Source organism: Mustela nigripes, chromosome 1 (assembly GCF_022355385.1).
Source record: "Mustela nigripes isolate SB6536 chromosome 1, MUSNIG.SB6536, whole genome shotgun sequence".
NCBI classification, from domain to species: Eukaryota; Metazoa; Chordata; class Mammalia; order Carnivora; family Mustelidae; genus Mustela; species Mustela nigripes.
The window spans coordinates 67,169,714-67,187,514 of record NC_081557.1 but is presented as its reverse complement, the minus strand read 5'-3'; the positions used below and the strand labels follow the sequence as shown (position 1 = coordinate 67,187,514).

General features: G+C 36.5%; 1 protein-coding gene across 2 annotated transcripts in view; it reads left to right on the top strand.

Annotated features, from left to right (window-relative positions):
• The window catches only part of SLC36A4 (solute carrier family 36 member 4), a 54,901-nt gene that overhangs the window by 13,545 nt on the left and 23,555 nt on the right, over positions 1–17,801 (top strand). The window contains exons 2-8 of one of the 2 annotated variants that reach the window (XM_059412539.1): positions 3,736–3,859; positions 4,823–4,913; positions 6,333–6,421; positions 7,464–7,559; positions 9,402–9,486; positions 14,425–14,652; positions 16,622–16,720. In XM_059412539.1, the coding sequence (XP_059268522.1) occupies positions 3,736–3,859; positions 4,823–4,913; positions 6,333–6,421; positions 7,464–7,559; positions 9,402–9,486; positions 14,425–14,652; positions 16,622–16,720 (812 nt within the window). Of the gene's footprint in view, positions 1–3,735; positions 3,860–4,822; positions 4,914–4,969; positions 5,018–6,332; positions 6,422–7,463; positions 7,560–9,401; positions 9,487–14,424; positions 14,653–16,621; positions 16,721–17,801 lie in introns of those variants that run through there. The other variant, XM_059412547.1, reaches the window with a different exon arrangement.

Here is a 17,801-nt window from a genome sequence, read left to right as displayed (position 1 = left end):
AGAAGCACAAGTAAACCATTCATGAAGTTGTTCTTTTAGCATTAGTAGGAGACAAAGCTACCACAAACCTCACATTACATGTAGAAAAAAAAATAGCAAATTTCAGAGTTCCTGCTGCTGCTGCTGCAAGAACTCTTTAAAGAGAGTTGTTTAGAATCTCTGGAAGAGAGAAGAGGGCATTAGGACGTGTAGTCACACAGCAGCCTCGGCAAAACATTGCTTCTGGAGGAGGAGATACAAGGAGCAGTTGAGATGTCCCTCTAATACTTGGGGGTGAAAAGAAAGAAGGAAGTAAGGAGCAGGGGGTGGAGGGTGAGTAGGGAAGTGACTACCCTGCAGAAACGAAGAGAACTGAAGATACACCATTTGCTCCCTGTAACCCCAGTAAGTCAGCATCATTCCTATGCCAGCAGAAGGCACTGCTCTCAAATTGGGATCCCTGTCCATGAACTGCCTAGCGGTAGGCAAAATCATAAGTAAATAATAAGGTACAAGGTGTCCAAGGGAAAATGTATTGAAATGAAAGTTTAATAAGATTCATTTAATTTGGAAGGAGAATTTAAATGAGGTAAAGGCAGACTTTAAAAGGGTCAGAAAGTGGTTGAAGTGGAAGGTGGGCAGAGGAGATCTGACATACAATTGGAAGCTCTAAAGAAGAAAAACAATATTTGAACTAAATAAATAGTCAAAGCCATAATCCAAGAAAAATTTCTAGAAATAAGAGAAAACCTAAATCTATATATTAAAAAGGCCCACTGATCCCTGGGAAAATTGACTCAGAATGCTTAAGCCCAGGACGTATCATGGTAAAACCATTAGATCTTAAAGTCAAAGAAAAATTCCTCAGGATCTCAAGCAAAGAACACAGTATGTAATGGCTAAAAAAATTGGTTTGGCATTAGACTTCTCAAAAGTAGCTTATACAGCAAGCCAAGAGTGGAGTAGCATTTTCAAGAAACTCAAGGATAGAGAGTGTGAGTCAAAGGTGTTATATCTAGCTGTCCATCGTAGCAAGGCTATAGAAAAACAATTTAAAGTGTTCGAGAACTTAGGGAATGCTGTGCCGCAAGCGCATCCTCAAGGATCTACTAGCACAGTGGTTCTCAAAGTGTGGTTCCCAGACCAGCAACATCAGAATCACGCAGGAACTTAGAAATGCATCTTCTCAGGCCCCCCGCAGGCCTGCTGAATCAGAGCCTTCGGGGTGAGGTTCATCAGTTTGTATTTCATCAAATCCTCCAGGTCATTGTGAGGCACAGTCCACAAGAGAATGGGCTTCTTCCAGCCAAAGAATGAGAACACTTTGACAGAGGACTGATAACAGGCATTTAATATACTGATGGTAGATGTAAATCTAAGACATGGGTGGGGACATGATTGGAGTAGCAGTGTGTAAAGCATCATATATGTCACCAAAATAGAAAGAGCACAACAACAAAAGTTGTTCTCTCACAGAAGTGAGAGAATAGAAGAAGGGCATATGTGGGGGTGGGGGGAGCCGTGTGGTTTTCTGGGAAATAAATAAATAAATAAATGACAAAAGTAGAATAAGACCATTAATTATTGTATAGGTAATAGGTAGATTTCAGATGATACCATTTTTTAAAATTTATTTTTGCTTATTTTATTTATTTATTTATTTATTTAAATATTAAATTTATTTATTTTTTTTAATAGACATATAATGTATTGTTAGCTCCAGGGGTACAGGTCTGTGAATCACCAGGTTTACACATTTCACAGCACTCATCATCGCACATACCCTCCCCAGTGTCCATATCCCCACCCACCCTCTCCCGTCCCTCCTCCCCGCCGGCAACCTTCAGTCTGTTTTTTGAGATTGAGTCTTTTATGGTTTGTCTCCCTCCCAATCCCACCTTCTTTCATTTTTCTTTTCCTACCCCCCAACCCCCCCACATTGCATCTCCACTTCCTCATATCAGGGAGATCATATGATAGTTGTCTTTCTCTGATTGACTCATTTCGCTAAGCATAATATCCTCTAGTCCCACAGAGGATACCATTTTTTAGAAAGATTTATTTATTTTGTTTTGTGGGGGCGGGGGGGGGCGGCGAGGGAAAGGGAGGGAATCTCAATCTCCAAACAGACTCCCTGCTGAGTATGGAGCCCAGAGTGGGGCTTGATCTCGTGACCCTGAGATCAAGACCTGAGCTGGAATCAAGAGTTGGACACTTAACCGACTGAGCCACCCAGTGCCCCCAGAGACTGACAAACCTGACAAACAAGGATAGTAAAAGATTAAGGAAGGAAAAAAAGGAAGATTAAGGACATCATAAAAGACATAATGGCAAAAGTCACCAGTAGAATAAGTCAGCTAAATCCAATACATGATCCTGCGGTGAAAACAATTACTGAGAGAACTTCGTTGGTACAATTGATGAAGTTAGAATACGGAATGTAGGTAACCATACTGCATCAACATCAAACTGAGTGTTGGCTGTGATGTGAACGTTCAAGAACTTCCTGTTCTTAGAGAGAAAGTGCTGACTGTGGGGTAAAGTGGTGTTATGCGTGTAACCTACTCAGATAGTTCAGAAAAAGTGATACACAGTTGAGAGAGAAAAGGCAAACATGGCAGAATGTTAAAAATCAGTAAGTCTGTAAAGGGTGTATAGGAGTTTTTTGGTACTCTTGCAAATTTAATGTAAATTTTAAATTATTGCAAAATAAAAAGTTTGTAAAAATTCCGTGTCAGTCAGTGATAGTTACCCCAGTTCTCTGGTTCACAGGTTTATTGTATTTGAATGGAACAGTCTTCCACTTCTTTAAAATATTCTATATTTCAAACCTTGCTAATGCATATCAGTCATCTCAATAAATTTGAGTTTAGTGAATTTTATTAGAACAAGGCAGACAGCGATGACTAATGTCATCATAAATCTTGGCTAAAAATGAGAATACATTTTGGCGGGGGTGCCTGGATGGCTTGGTTGGTTAAGCATCTGACTCTTGATTTCAGCTCATGTCATGATCTCAGGGTTGTGAGCTCAAGTCCCATGTTGGGCTCCTATGGAGCCTGCTTAAGATTCTCTCTTTCCCTCTCTCTCTGCCCCTCCCCTCATCCTCACTGTAATTTTCTTAAAGTATTTAAAAACATGATTACTATGTATGTATACAATATGATTGAAACTAAAAGAGCTAAAAATTCATTTGATTATTCAGATTTTTAAAAAAGATCATATTGATTTATTTGAAAGAGAGAGAGGGGGCACAGGCAGGGAGAGTGACTGGCAGAGGGAGAGGGAGAAGCAGGCTCCTCGCTGAACAAGGAGGCTGATGAGGGTCTTCATCTCAGGATCCTGGGATCATGACACCCACCAAAGACAGATGCTTAACAGCTGAGCCACCCGGGTGCCCTGATTATTCACATTTTTTAGTCTCATAACTCTGTGATCATTTGCTAAAAACCTCATGTTGACAAAGCAGAAGAAGATTTGCATTGAATACTTAAGCTTTGCCCTTCTTTGTCCAAACAAAATAATCAGCAAATGAGTCTCATTTTGTTTTTTGTTTTTGTTTTTGTTTTTTTTTAATGAGTCTCGTTTTTTAAATACACTAAAACTCAAAGCATTAATGGGAATTAACTTAGACTGGAAAAATTAAGTGACTTAACTAGTACCAGTGGTAGGCCCTTCTTTAAAAAAAATGCATTTATACCAGCTTTAACTCAGTGTTAAAAATCATAATGAAGTACTTTGTTTTTCTTTTTGAAGATATGGATGTAATGAGGCCCTTAATAAATGAGCAGAATTTTGATGGGACATCGGATGAAGATCAGGAACAAGAGCTCCTTCCTGTTCAGAAGCACTACCAGCTTGATGACCAGGAGGGTATTTCGTAAGTGTTACGGGGTTAAATGTCTCCTTTTCATTTAGTATATTTTAACCTTCTGTAGGTAAAGCACAGGTACTACACAAGGCACACAGATGAGTAAGATATTGTCCCTACCCTCAAGGTATTTGTAGTCCATTTGGGAACGAAGAAATGCATCTAAAAGACAGAGCAGCACATGGAAATTGCTGCAGTGATGGTCCCATGCTTTGGATCTTGCAAGAAGGGAGATCTGATTGAAAGGATTAGAAATTTTATGAGCTGTGGCTTTGAAATGGTTAAGAGTTAGACAGTGGGAGGTAGTAAACACTTCTTCATGCTGAGTGAATGGTATAAAACAAAGTCATGGTGGTGGGAAAGCAGTGGAACCTTGTAGAACTGTTTTTGTTATTTTGTCATCATTAATAGATTTGAGTAAGTTCTTACTCTGACAGTTAAGCAAAGTTAGATTTTAGTTGATCAAAATAGTATAAACTGAAAAAAATTTAGGCAAGCATGTTTATTTCAATCCATTTAAGATTTGCACTATTCTTCCTAGTTGAACTTACTTTTTCTTGGCTAAGAGACTTTCTTCTGATGCGTTTAGTACTGTGTTTCATAGACAGTGTCAATAAATTGCTCTGTTTTAATAGCCTAGCCATGTATAATCTTCAGCATTATTCTGAATGTCATAGCAGCCAGGCATCTTATGAGAAAATTACCTTTTATGTATTTCTTTAGTATGTACAAAAATAGTATCACTTAAATATCTCATTTACTCTACATAATAACCCTCTGTGTCTCCTTTTTTGAATGGCAGAGGTAGCACATGAGTCCATACGACCTCTGGCCTGTTCAACTTCTGGTTGAGTAGAAATGTTACTTGATTCCTTGCCGAGATTGATTTTCAATTCCTTTCTAATGCTAAAACTGTGATCATGTGATTTTATTAGCTTTTTTCCTAAAATCTTAACAATGTTTACTTTTCAGATTTGTGCAAACTCTTATGCATCTGCTTAAAGGAAATATTGGAACGGGCCTGTTAGGGCTTCCACTGGCAATAAAAAATGCAGGCATAGTGGTAAGAATTATCTTTGTGAACTCTATCTAACTTACAGTTATCTCTCTTAATTACAGCAAAAATGACAAGCTAACCGCTGGCCTAGTCACATATGACCTGACCAGGTAACAATGAGATTGTACTGATAAGATTGTGTAAACAGTGATAGTCAGCAAAAATGAGAATTAATTACTCTTTTCATTTCTGTTTAACTACTTAACTTTTTGTTTAATCACTTAACTTTCAAATACTTCATAGTGTTTGGCAGAAAGCCTAAAATAGTATTTGATTTTTCCAAGTATGGTTTTATCTTATTACTTTTTTAGATTTCTGGGGATGTAAGCCATGTACTCATATCAACAAATATATTTATAGAGTAGATTATTTGAGTTGGTGAAATTTTATGGTTTTTTGGATTCAGAATAAAATATGCGGTTTTCAGATTTAAAGAATATTAGTAAAGAAAAGGGATAACAATACTGTTTGAAAACAAATGTGCAAAGTGTTGTTAGAACTAGTTATTGTCATTGCAGAGAATCTTAGGGAGAATTGCCTTATGAACTAATGAAATTATATTTAGTCTTTTTAATTTTTTTTAAGATTTTATTTGAGAGGGAGCGAGAGAAAGAGCATGAGTGGCGGGAGAGGCAGAAGAGAGGGAAAAGCGGGCTCTGCTGAGCAGGGAGCCCGACGTGGGGCTGGATCCCAGGATCCGGAGTCATGGGTCATCTCAGGTCATCTCAGGTCACGAGATCATGACCTGAATTGAAGGCAGAGGCCTAACTGACTGAGCCACCCAGGTGTCCCTGCTTAACCTTTTATTAGAGGTCTAAAACCTTACCAATTTGCTAAGAACAGTTTTAACTATCCTTTCTCTCTGCATTTGACTTGCCCACCCTAATTTAGAGAAACTTAAACTATTTCTGATTACAAAAATAAATTCTGACAGTATTTTTCTGGGTTGCAATAATCCAGGCATTACTTCAATATTAGTAAACAAATACTTGAAATTTTTTATGTACCACTTTTAAAAATAATCTTCTTCACACATAGCAAGTGCTCAACAAGCACAGCCCAAGATGGGTACAGCAGTTTTTAGTCATTCAGATTTAACTATCACGATGGGACACTGATGGTCATAGGCTTACCATCGGGTGTTACTGGAGGTGAGGTCTATCCTACCTTACTGCACGCCTGTAGTCTGTGCTCATAGGGTCGGCTTAGCAAGCCGTGGAGATGGAGTCATACGCACTTGTCTTAAGTATTACTGAAATTGGTTCAGTATCAAGATCGTGAATTTTCCTATATGCAAATGACTAATCATTTTGTCCATCAAAATTGAATCACACAGATGAGTAGTCCGTTGTCTCATTCATAGTAAGACAGCTTAATTTTTGTTAAACTTAAATATTTAATCCTATACATTTTTTCCCCCCACAGCTTGGACCAATCAGCCTTGTATTTATAGGAATTATTTCGGTTCACTGCATGCACATTTTGGTACGCTGCAGTCACTTTCTGTGTCAGAGGTAAATGAGGATTTGTTAAGTGTGCTCTGTTTCCTTTAAAGCAATGTATTTATTTAAAGCATCAGCTAGTCTTAACTGTGCTTTGCAACTAACAATTATATTTCCTCTAATCTGGTAGTAGTCAAGTCTAAAATAATGAATATGGAAAAAGATAGTATTTCCTGTGATTGAAATCTGGTCAGAATATATTCACTTCTTCTAGAATACAGCCCTGTTTAGTGAAATGGCATGGTTTCTTACCATGTAAATTAAAAAAAATCCGGATCGACATGGAGGCCTCAGCACTACTTTCAGTTATAGAGTGATGGTCTTCTGTTTGGTAGAAATTCATTTTAGGGTATGGTGCCTTGGTGTTCTTTGCTGACCTGTGGATTGGCAAATAGTAAAATTATATTCTTTTTTCTTTGTTTTTGTATCATGAAATGTTTCTACTTACACAATGGACTATTTAAAAACTAAATATTGCCTATTCTAGTAAACTAATACTCTAATCTTAAGTCTTTTTGTTATTGTTGTTAAATGTTATCATAACTTTGGGCAAGTCATTTACGATCTTTAAATAACAATGATACCTGAAAAAAAAAGTGGGGAATAGAACAAGGGGAAATAATGCCTATCTCAGGGGCTGAGTATTAGGTAAGATAGTTTATATGTAAATAAATTGTAAAGCCCTGCGCTGATGTATAAAATAATGCCCTTCTAAGAATAAATAATCAGGCAGTGAATAATGTAGTTGAAGCTTTTTGTAATTGAAATACTTACATATTTAAGGCAGTGAAGCACAAATATTACATTATATGACTTCTACAAATATGTAAACTTTGACAGTAGATAAAAACTAATATATTGGTAAAAATAACATTTAAAATTTCATGATACATATCTTTGAGTATGCAGTTCTTGAAATTTCGAAAACTCCTCTGTCAGTGCATGGCCTTGCATTTATTAATTCCTATTTATTTGATGTTCTTTTCAAGGGTTGGATTTATAGGCCAACTTCAAATTTTCCTTTTTCATATGCACATGTGTCCTTAAATTACAGGTTCAAAAAGTCAACATTAGGTTATAGTGACACTGTGAGTTTTGCTATGGAAGTAAGTCCTTGGAGCTGTCTTCAGAAGCAAGCAGCATGGGGACGGTAAGCACTTGTATGTTGTTAATATCTGCTTACAGAAATCACATCATTTTTTAACTATTTTAATTTTGGCAAGATACATGAATAGAAGTATGATAAAGCTGGGGGAATAAATATAATCTTTAGAGTTACACAGACTTGGGTTCAAATCTCAACTCTACCATTTTTCAGTTTTATGACCTGAATCAAATGATTTGTCATTTTGTTTTAGTTTTCTCACCATCAGATGACTTTATGGTGATACTTACTTCACAGGATTACTATAGTATTTTAAATAAAATGACATTTATAAAGCATCTGGCTAACCTATGACATAATCGTGCTAATATGTTTTTAAGGAAAGGAGCAAAAGCAAGAAAAATGTTGCAGACTCATTATTTTAGATTAAATTGTGGTATTTAGCTATATGCTTATGGGATATTTGAAGTGTGTATTTTAGCATAATCTTAATTTTACTGTCTTATTGTTTAAATGTAACTATCATTGGTATACATGACTGATCAAAGCCAGATGAATACAGGACTGGAAAAATAAGCATGGGTAATCAACAAAATGCTCACTGTAGTACCAGTGATATGTGTAAGGGAAATTAAGAGCAGGGGGGAAAAAAACAGTGCTAAGAGACTTTATGGTTCAATATGGCCTTTCTGGAGATTTGTAGGAAGTGAGATTTGTTTATGAACTGCTCAGAGTTCTTGATATGCCAAGTAGAAGAAGAAGAAAATGGCCTTATGCTCTAGGATTTGCCCCAGAACCCCATCTTCTTCCTTTTTCTGCCCCAGAGTAGACACAGCTTTGTCCGTTTTTTTCTATCAAGAAGAATGACTTTCCAAGTAGATGTGGCTGGAATGATTGTTAGTAGGATACTAAAATCCAAGGTGGATGAAAAGATCTTAAGGGAATACTTAAATGGAGCTCATCAGAGAAAAGAGACTTGAATTTGTTATAGGGTACCAAGATTATTTACAAGGGAGATCCCCGAAGAACTATGAGAGCTGTAGTTATGACAAGAGTGAAGATAGGCAAGGGCCCTTCCAGTTTCAGATGAGAGAAGGAAGGTGTATAGATCTGTGGACCAGGTTGTTTGACACGTTAACATCCGTGGTCAGATAAAAGCTGTAATGAATTAGTAGGTGCATGCTGTTGTAACCACTCATCGTTCTCCAAACAAAATAGAGAAATGTGGGCTGTGTATTATTACTAGATATGCAGATTTAGAACTACCATTCCCAAACTATGCTAATTTGACTGGTGACATTCCCTTTCCACTACTGTGCACTATTTCATGTAGCTAGAATTTTCTTAAGTATCTCATTAAACAATAACAGAGCTAAGCTACTGGAAGGGTCTTTGGTCTTATGATTCAGGGCCATGCCTCCAGTCCTTTCCCATTCCGTGTTCTTATTGGTGATTTGGATAATGGAGAGCTTGCTCACTCATCATACTTGCAAATGATATGAAGCCGGGAGGGCTGGAAAGTACCCTGGGTTAATCAGGAAAAGTTCTCGAGAAGCAGGAGAGACGGGCCTAATCTAAAAGATGAAATGTTTTCTAAGTTGTTTTATAAGCAGATACTCAGACTGTTGAATTTCAGAAATAAATGATAGGGAAATTTTCACCTTTTAACTTAATGGAACATCTTTTTGCTCAATAATAATTCTAGTGACCTACCGATTATAAATGTGTGCCGTTTGTAGAAAAATACATATTTTGTTTATTTCTTATTTGAAGGAAGTGAAAAGAATGTAAGCTGTAACAAAATGTTTTAAAATAGTTTAAAAAGAGAAAAATATATTGATGTATCAGCAGCTCTTAGTGATCTTATTTGTGGGTATCTCTTTTCAGGAGTGTGGTTGACTTTTTTCTGGTGATAACACAGCTGGGATTCTGTAGTGTTTATATTGTCTTCTTAGCTGAAAATGTAAAACAAGTAAGTATTTTCCTCCAGCTATTGAGATCAGTTTCTCCCACTTCTATAGTTATGGCATCAGATCTCCTCTGAGTAAGCCCTGGTTGAACACGGAAATGTGTTCCTTTCATAAGCCATGTTCCTTTATAAATTTTCCTTTTGTCTCCTTTTTTGTAAGCTGGATTTTCTACTACTGTTGTTGATTTTACTTTTCTTGCCATTATGTATCAGTAGTGTTTGTTCTGTTAGATCTGAACTGGACATAATTTAACTGACTCTTAGATACCTGAAATTTAGCAGAAACACAGATGTTTGGGGAGCATATTGGGGAGCATATTGCTTTTTCATAAATAAATATATAAGGTTTTAGCCAGTAACCTAAAAAGTAAAGTAAAAAGTGGGTATTACTAAAATCTAGTAGTTATTGCTATTATCTGGAAAGATACTACATCCAAAAATGTGCAGTGTTCTGAAATTGTCTCCATACTTTAAGGATTTGCTTTACAAGCAAGTGGTTTGCAGTCTTGGTAGAGACTGACTGTCAAATTGAACAAACATGCAAAGCACTGAAATAAAAAAAGCTCCTCTATCCAAACAATGCCGAAACACATTTCCTTATGCGCTCTAGCTTGTAACTAGTACATTATGCCCTGTTCTTCTTTAATCATTATTTTCATCAATAACGTTCATTAACTGTCCACGCGTGCATTTTGCAGTAGTAGACATCTTACATAGTAGTATGTAGAACTTGTAGGCATTTTAATGCAAAATGATGATGTAAATATGTTTTCTAAAGAGTCTGTATGTAGCAATATAAGTATATATGTGGCTTACTTTCTCAAGTATAAAATATGCTTCATTTTGTAGTTAGAGCAGGGATGGCACACTTTTTCTGGAAAGGGCCAGATAGTAATTATTTTCAGTTTCACAGGCCATATGGTCTTCTCAGCTTAGCCATAGACAATAATATATAAACAAATATAAACTGTAATATTCCAATAAAATCATATTTACAAAATTATGTGGCAGACTGGATTTGGTGTATGGGACATAATTTGCTAAAGCCTCTAGCTTAGATTTTTAATATTGGAAAGGCTCATTGAGTCAGCCTTTCTTTATAAATAAGAGAGTCAATGCTTTCATTAGCATTGCTTGTTACAGTTGATGTGCTTTTGATTTACAAGTGTTTAATTCCACAAGTTGCTTATTCTTTGGACTATTAACTCAGTCAAGAGGCTATCTGGTATTAAGAACTGATAAGACACATCATTTTACCAGTCATTTATGTGGAATACAAGGGAAATGATCCCTTTTTAGGATTGTGCAACTTGGCAATAATGTGTCTTTTCTAATATTTCCCAAGAGAGCTTCCAAAAAGCTTGATTTGAATTTATGGCTAATGCTAATAATGCCTTATAATTTTATGTTAATAAAGTATGACATTTTTTCATTTAGTCTTTACAACTACTCTGTAATGTACAATGCTCGTTTTTTGAATGCGTAAATTGACTCTCACAAAGCATGGGCAGTGTGCCCTAAGTCGTGTGACTCAAGCTGAGACCTAGGTCTGTGACCCAGCTGCCACCCGTCACTGGACAGGATCATGTCTGATTTTAGCTGTGTGTGCGTGCAGTATGACAGAATAGATGTCTGTAAGCTTAGGGCTGGTGACGTTTTCCTGCAGAATAGAATCAGTTGCTTCCAAAGTTGACTGGAAGAATGTAAATCATTTGCACATATTCTAAGCAGACCAGGTAGAAAAAGTGACTTTCTAGGAGGAAGGAAATTGCCTACTGTAGATAGAAGGACAAAAGTCCTTTTGAGGCATAAAAAGCAACATGGAAAAAGATGCTCAGACTTGAGAGAGGTTTTGAAAGCAATAGTGAACCCCTCGCCTTAGCAGAGCGGACAGATGGTCCCTGAGACAGACGCTTCAGAGAAGCCCGCATCTGACGGCAGTCTCCAGCAGTAGACACGCTGGTGGTTCCACCTTACCGTCTACTACTCTTACAGTTTAAAACTCTTAAGTTTATTACTGCATTAATCCACATAAAAACAAAGATGCAATATTTTATCAAATCAGAGAAGTGGGGGTTTAGTTGCCATACAGGGAGATGGGAGTACATACAGGGAACCTCCTGCTCTGTAACTGCCGCAGGGCTGTTTTTAGTCCCATTAAGTCATTATGAGCATTGGGGGGAGGGAGGGGGAAGGATGGGTAGTGCCTCCAGGATTCTAGCCCATTGTGGGTAGCTCCTTTCTGTTCTTACTCTAAGATACTCTAGAGAATTTCAGAAGGATAAAAATAGTATATATGGGCATGAAGAATGGGGAAAGGATATTACACTAACAGAAAAAATACATAATGTTAACCTAAGACCATGGACTTCAGAGACAGAAGGTCCAAATTCAAATCCCTACTCTCAGTTTTAAGTCACACATGGATCAAGATCCCCTTATCCTTGGTCAAGCCTTAGTTTCCTTACTTGTAAAATGGGAATAGCAACAAAATCTCCCATTGTTCCTCCTAAACTTACCATGAGGCTCAGCTGACAAAAAGTTTGTGAAAGCCTTTGCAAAATGTGAAGTAGTTTAGAAATACAGGGTCTTTAGTTCTGCATTTATTTTCGCTTTGCTGAAGAACATAATCTACTTTTGGAATTCTAACCATTAGATTACTGAATCATTGAAAACTCATAAGTAGTAGATGTTAGTAAATTTAAGCTTTAAATGGAAACAACTGAATTTAGTAATTTTATTTTATAATATTTATTTCAGTGTTTTGCATTTTGGTAAACATGTGAGATCATAGGAAGTCCTATTAGATAGCCAATATCTGTCTCTAGAGGGCATCAAAGGACTCAAATGTTTACCTGAATCTTGCTCTGGGTATGTATCTACACTTTATTTTATTTTTTAATCCTGACAATTTTTATAACTGTCTTTCTGCCAAAGAATACTAAATTATTATGAGATATTTGTGATAGAATTAATTTCATATTCTCAACCATCTCACCATTCAAACTACCCTTTTTAAAATTGGTTATGTAACTGATTTTCTCTTGCCAGGTATCCTTGTTAGAGCTTAATTTTGATCATTATCTAATCTGATTATGGGCAGTACTTCTTAGATACAGAAGCATTTGGCTATAAATAAATTTGCAATTGGGAAAATTGAGTCAACAAAAAATTTATAATCTTAAAACCAAGTAACGTGAATTACCAATCTTTTATTTCAAATTGTAAAATATAAAATAGAAAGTTGTGATGACCAGTCACAAGATAAATATGAGGTGTGCAGTTTAAGTGGTTTCTGATGTAACCTGAGAGTTTGTTAGCACTGTGTGAGTTACAAGTTGCCTATCTAGTTTAAACTCGTAAATATAGTCCCTGCAGTTTAAGATGATGTATACACTAAACATTGCTTTTCATAAGTTGTAAATATAAAATTAAAATAAACACTTGAATTGTTAGTCATACTATAATTTTTGTTCTAAACTTCTGACCTGCAGGCCTCTTAATACTTAGTATATTTAGAGAGAGGGATGTCAGAGTAGAGGCCAGGCGGCTCCTTGGGCAGGGCCCCCTCTGCAATGGGGGTATTTAGTCCAGTTAAAGCATGCAGTTGTCACAATCTGAATTCTAGTCTCATGCCTGGGCTGGAATCCTAGAACTACCACTTACTGACTTGATACTACGTAAGCTTTTTTAACCCTCCTTAAACCTGTTTTCTTAAAACCCACCTCAGAGAGAGTTGTTTTGAGGATGAGATGAGATGTTGTGTACCACGTTAGTTCAGTCCTCAAAAACTGCTTCCTGTTATTACTGTAGGCTGTGGTTCTTAAAAATTGATGTATCTGGAGACTTGATCACGTTCATGTGTTCAGTGGGGAGGGGGTACAGTGTTTGGGGGCAAGTAGATTTTCACTAGTATTTAAATTACAATATTGTCTGCCTCTGCTGTGAGTTTTTAAGAATATTTTTAAAATCCTTTATAATTTCATTTCTAGTTTAGTAAATTGGATCACAGAATTAATTGGATAAGAGACCATTTTTAATATATATAAACTATAAGTTATTATATCTCTCTTGAACACTAAATGTTGGTTTATAGAAATGGCTGAATAAATTTTAAGGTAAAACTGATTTATTGAAGTGTATTGCTCTAGCAGAAATTTACCTACATCTAACACATGGCCATCAATGAATTTAGTGGATTCTTATTAAGTATTTTTTGATAGTGATGATAATTTATAAACAGTTGTTTTATAAAACAGTTTTAAAGTTAGACTATGATTTCTAAACTTTATCTTGACAACTGTACATTTCCTAGAGGAACTTAGAGCTTGCTTCCTCCTCTGAAGAAAATAAGTTGTAGTAGGATATGGTCATTTTTTTTTTTTTAAGATTTTTATTTATTTATTTGACAGATCACAAGTAGGCAGAGAGGCAGGCAGAGAGAGAGGAGGAAGCAGGCTCCCCGCTGAGCAGAGAGCCCAATGCGGGGCTCGATCCCAGGACCCTGGGATCATGACCTGAGCCTAAGGTAGAGGCTTTAACCCACTGAGCTACCCAGGTGCCCCAGGATATGGTCATTCTTAACAAGTATGCATCCACTTTTGATTATCTCAAAAACAAATTGAACCTTTGCAGGGATCATGAGTACAAAGCTTCAAAATAAATTAGTAAATTCATCCTCATCATTTTCTAGTGAACCTTCTTTTTACAGTATGATAAAAAGTTATTTTGCAAAGAAGATTATCCTATTTAATTATCCTTAAGCTTGATAAATATATATTTCTAAGAAGCTAGACTATCTTGAAAAAGGTAAATATTTGACTAATCATAAAGGAATTTAACATAGAGTATATAGATAATAATTTTCTTTATTTTTTTTTATTTATAAGTTGATGGAATTTCCCCCCCCCTCTTTCTTATTCTCCTGGTAATGCTATATAGGTTCATGAAGGATTCCTGGAGAGTAAAGTATTTCTTTTGAACAGTACCAATTCTTCAAACCCTTGCGAGAGAAGAAGTATTGACCTAAGGATATATATGCTTTGCTTTCTACCATTCATAATTCTTTTGGTCTTCATTCGTGAGCTAAAGAATCTGTTTGTGCTTTCATTCCTTGCCAACATTTCCATGGCTGTCAGCCTTGTGATAATTTATCAGTATGTCATTAGGGTAAGTATAATATGTTTTTAACTGTCATATGTGTTTCTTAATAAGTAAATTCTTTGTTTACTTTGGAGGTGAAAGCAGTGGTACGTAAAGACCCCTGCCTCGTTATGTGGCATACCGATCAACTTTGAGTCAACTTTGGTCTCTGGTTGGGGGATACTGATCAGCTTGAAAGGTGTGTGCCATAGAGCACAGGCTTAGTGTTCAGGTCTGGTTTTAGATTTTGGTAAATATGCTTCTGGGCTTTATGACTTTGCTGCAGAAAAGAGTAATACCCACCCTAGGAAGCTGTGAGATTTAAGATCATGCCTCAATACACAGTGCAACATGAAACAAAGACCTCAGAACTGTTTTGTTTACTCTTTTAAGATTTGAACCAGCTTCCAGATGGAGTATAGATATAATTTTTAAATTTTCTTTTATTTGCTTTTATTTTCCTATTTATTTTATTTTTTAATTTTCCTTTATTTGCTGCTACCATCTCAGTTCACTGCCACTGCCCTAGTCCGTTCACTGCCATTGCCCTAGTCTGTAACTTCTTAATCAGAAGACCTCGGTTGATTTCATTGTCCATTGTCTGGGGAGCCCAACCATAAAAGAAGTATTCCTTAAAAAAAAATTTTTTTTTGATTGATGGGATTCAGGGGATCTGCAGATGCAGTCAAAATATTTGCAAGATCTAATGTTTATATATATATGCATTCTTCTACTGAGCACTGTATAGCTTTCATTTCTCAAAAGGGGCCAGTGACTCAGAAAAGGTCAAGCATTCCTGTTCTCTTCTTTTCTCATCCAACCCATTTTGTATATTATTGCTGCAGTTGTTCTAAAACCTCCACTGGCAGTTTATTACAAACTCTGTTTCATACCTGCCTCCCCCACCAAATTCCAAAATCTGTCGACATTTTCTTACTGTACATAAGAGTGGAAGAGGACAGGCCGGAAGGTCTCAGAAGGCTTTCCATAGTTCATGAATCCTTAGCTGAGCTTGTAAGAGTTAGCGGAGCAGAAAAGGAGGCTCCTTGGGTAGAGGGAACAGTGTGAGCCTTGAGTAACTGTTGATGTTATCAAATGACTCAGACACTTACTACCCTTTTCACTTTGACCATAGCTTGTGTTTTCCATCATGTATCATCACTATAGCAAACATGTCTCCCTGTGCTTCAGATGTTCTAGACCTCTTTATTTCCCAGATTATCCATGTGCATTCACACTTCAGTTTCTTTTTTCATCCTGTTTCCTTTGTCTTGAATCCCACTTCCAGTTAACTAGGGCAGAGTGAGAACCAGTCTAGGTGTAGCTGGAAAATAGAGCCATTGTGGAACCAGAGCTCTTGAACAAGATGTGCATTTGTGAGTTTCCAGATAGTGAAAGTTGGAACGAGGCTATGCGTCAAGACCAAGTAATCAAAGCCAAAGTCAAGGAATATGTACAAATAATGAGGGTAATGAGAACTGTCAAGGTAAAGTTTAAGACACAGAGACCAGGAGGAGACCTGTACTAGGAAGCAGCAGAGTTATGATGTAAAAAAGCCAAAGTTAGGAGCAGGTACCTTGGAGACTGAAAGAGCAATGGAAACAAAGTAGAAAATGGATTTCATTGGACACCGTGAGTGGGGTTTGACACCGTGGCTCTCAGTTCAGACTGAGGATGCTTGTGTATTTCCTGTCATGCCAGGAGCCATACCTGGAGTGAAGAGCCCGGGACTTGAAGGTAGCAGCAGGTAATCAGAAGCGTTTAGCCCAGATGGAATGTGTGGGCATGAGGGAAACAATGGCTTTTGGCAGTGAAGTCCTAACAGCTTGGCTACATTTAACATAGGATGCTTAAAGTGTTTATTGAAAGAATTACTCACTTTTATAACATACATTTGCTGTTGTAAAACTCAGAAGTATATGATTTTGCTCTTTATTTTAAAGAATTTAAAATAAGTAAAGACGTTAACTTCTCTTATTTTGTTTTCTTTCTCTAGAATATGCCAAGTCCCCACAACCTTCCAATAGTGGCTGGTTGGAAAAAATACCCACTCTTTTTTGGTACTGCTGTGTTTGCTTTTGAAGGCATAGGAGTGGTAAGGATTTACTCTTTATTATTATTTTTAAGGCAACACAAAGATTTATGTAGTCCAACTACATTAAAAAATGCATTTTTTCTTTTTTGTTTTGTAGTTTGGTAGCTTATATTTGAATTATAGTTCAGTTTAGATTTTTAACACTTTATTATGGAAAATTTCAAGCCTAAGACAAAATAGAGAATAGTAGATGAACTTTCTTGTCAGCATCACCCAGCTTCAAAATTCAATTCATGGCCAATTTTGTTTTATCTGTCTTCTATCTCGTCTGCCAAGACCAAATTATTCAGAAAGAGCCCAAGCATCACATTTTATAGACTAGATGATTTTAAGGGAATTGAAATTGTTACAAAGTTGCCATTACATAGAAGAATCAAATATAAATTCTCCCTTTAGATTTATACATATCATGTTTGTTTTGAGAAATGATGTTATCATAAAGCTACTACCAAGAAATACAAGCACCCTGAGGATCCTCAGATATTAAGTATTTCCATTTAAGATGCTTCCAGTTTATTTAAAGCCTGGAATGTGTACATTTGGGGAAGATAAAATATCACTCTCTGCTCTCTCCATGTCTAATGGTTTAGTACGGGAGGGAAAACACTTACACATACCTATATGAACCACAGATGAAATACGACCTAGAAGACAGTTTTATACCATTTTACTTGGGTTCTTGCTCTCTCTTAATTCTTCTTTAGAGAATTCTCACGAATTCTTACAGTTCTGTTTATGACGGTTACAGACATAACTGCAGATTTTCGTTTCCATCTTTAACCAGTAAGTTCTCGTTAACTATTAGACGTACCTAGTTAAGTTGTCCTTTAACATCTCAAGTTCGACAGCTCTGAAGCTGACATAGACTTTCTTAATCCAAAGCTAGCTTCACTTTCTCATTTCCCTATTTCTCTTAGTTTTACTTTCAGTCACTCAAGCTTGAAACATTGGAACGTTTCATTTCACTTTGTCCGTTTCCCCCCATTCCATTGGTAATCAAGGCATGTTTATTTTTCTTTCATAGTTCCCCATAAATGAAATTACATTTAAAACACCCACAGTGCTTCTTGCCCCAGAGGGA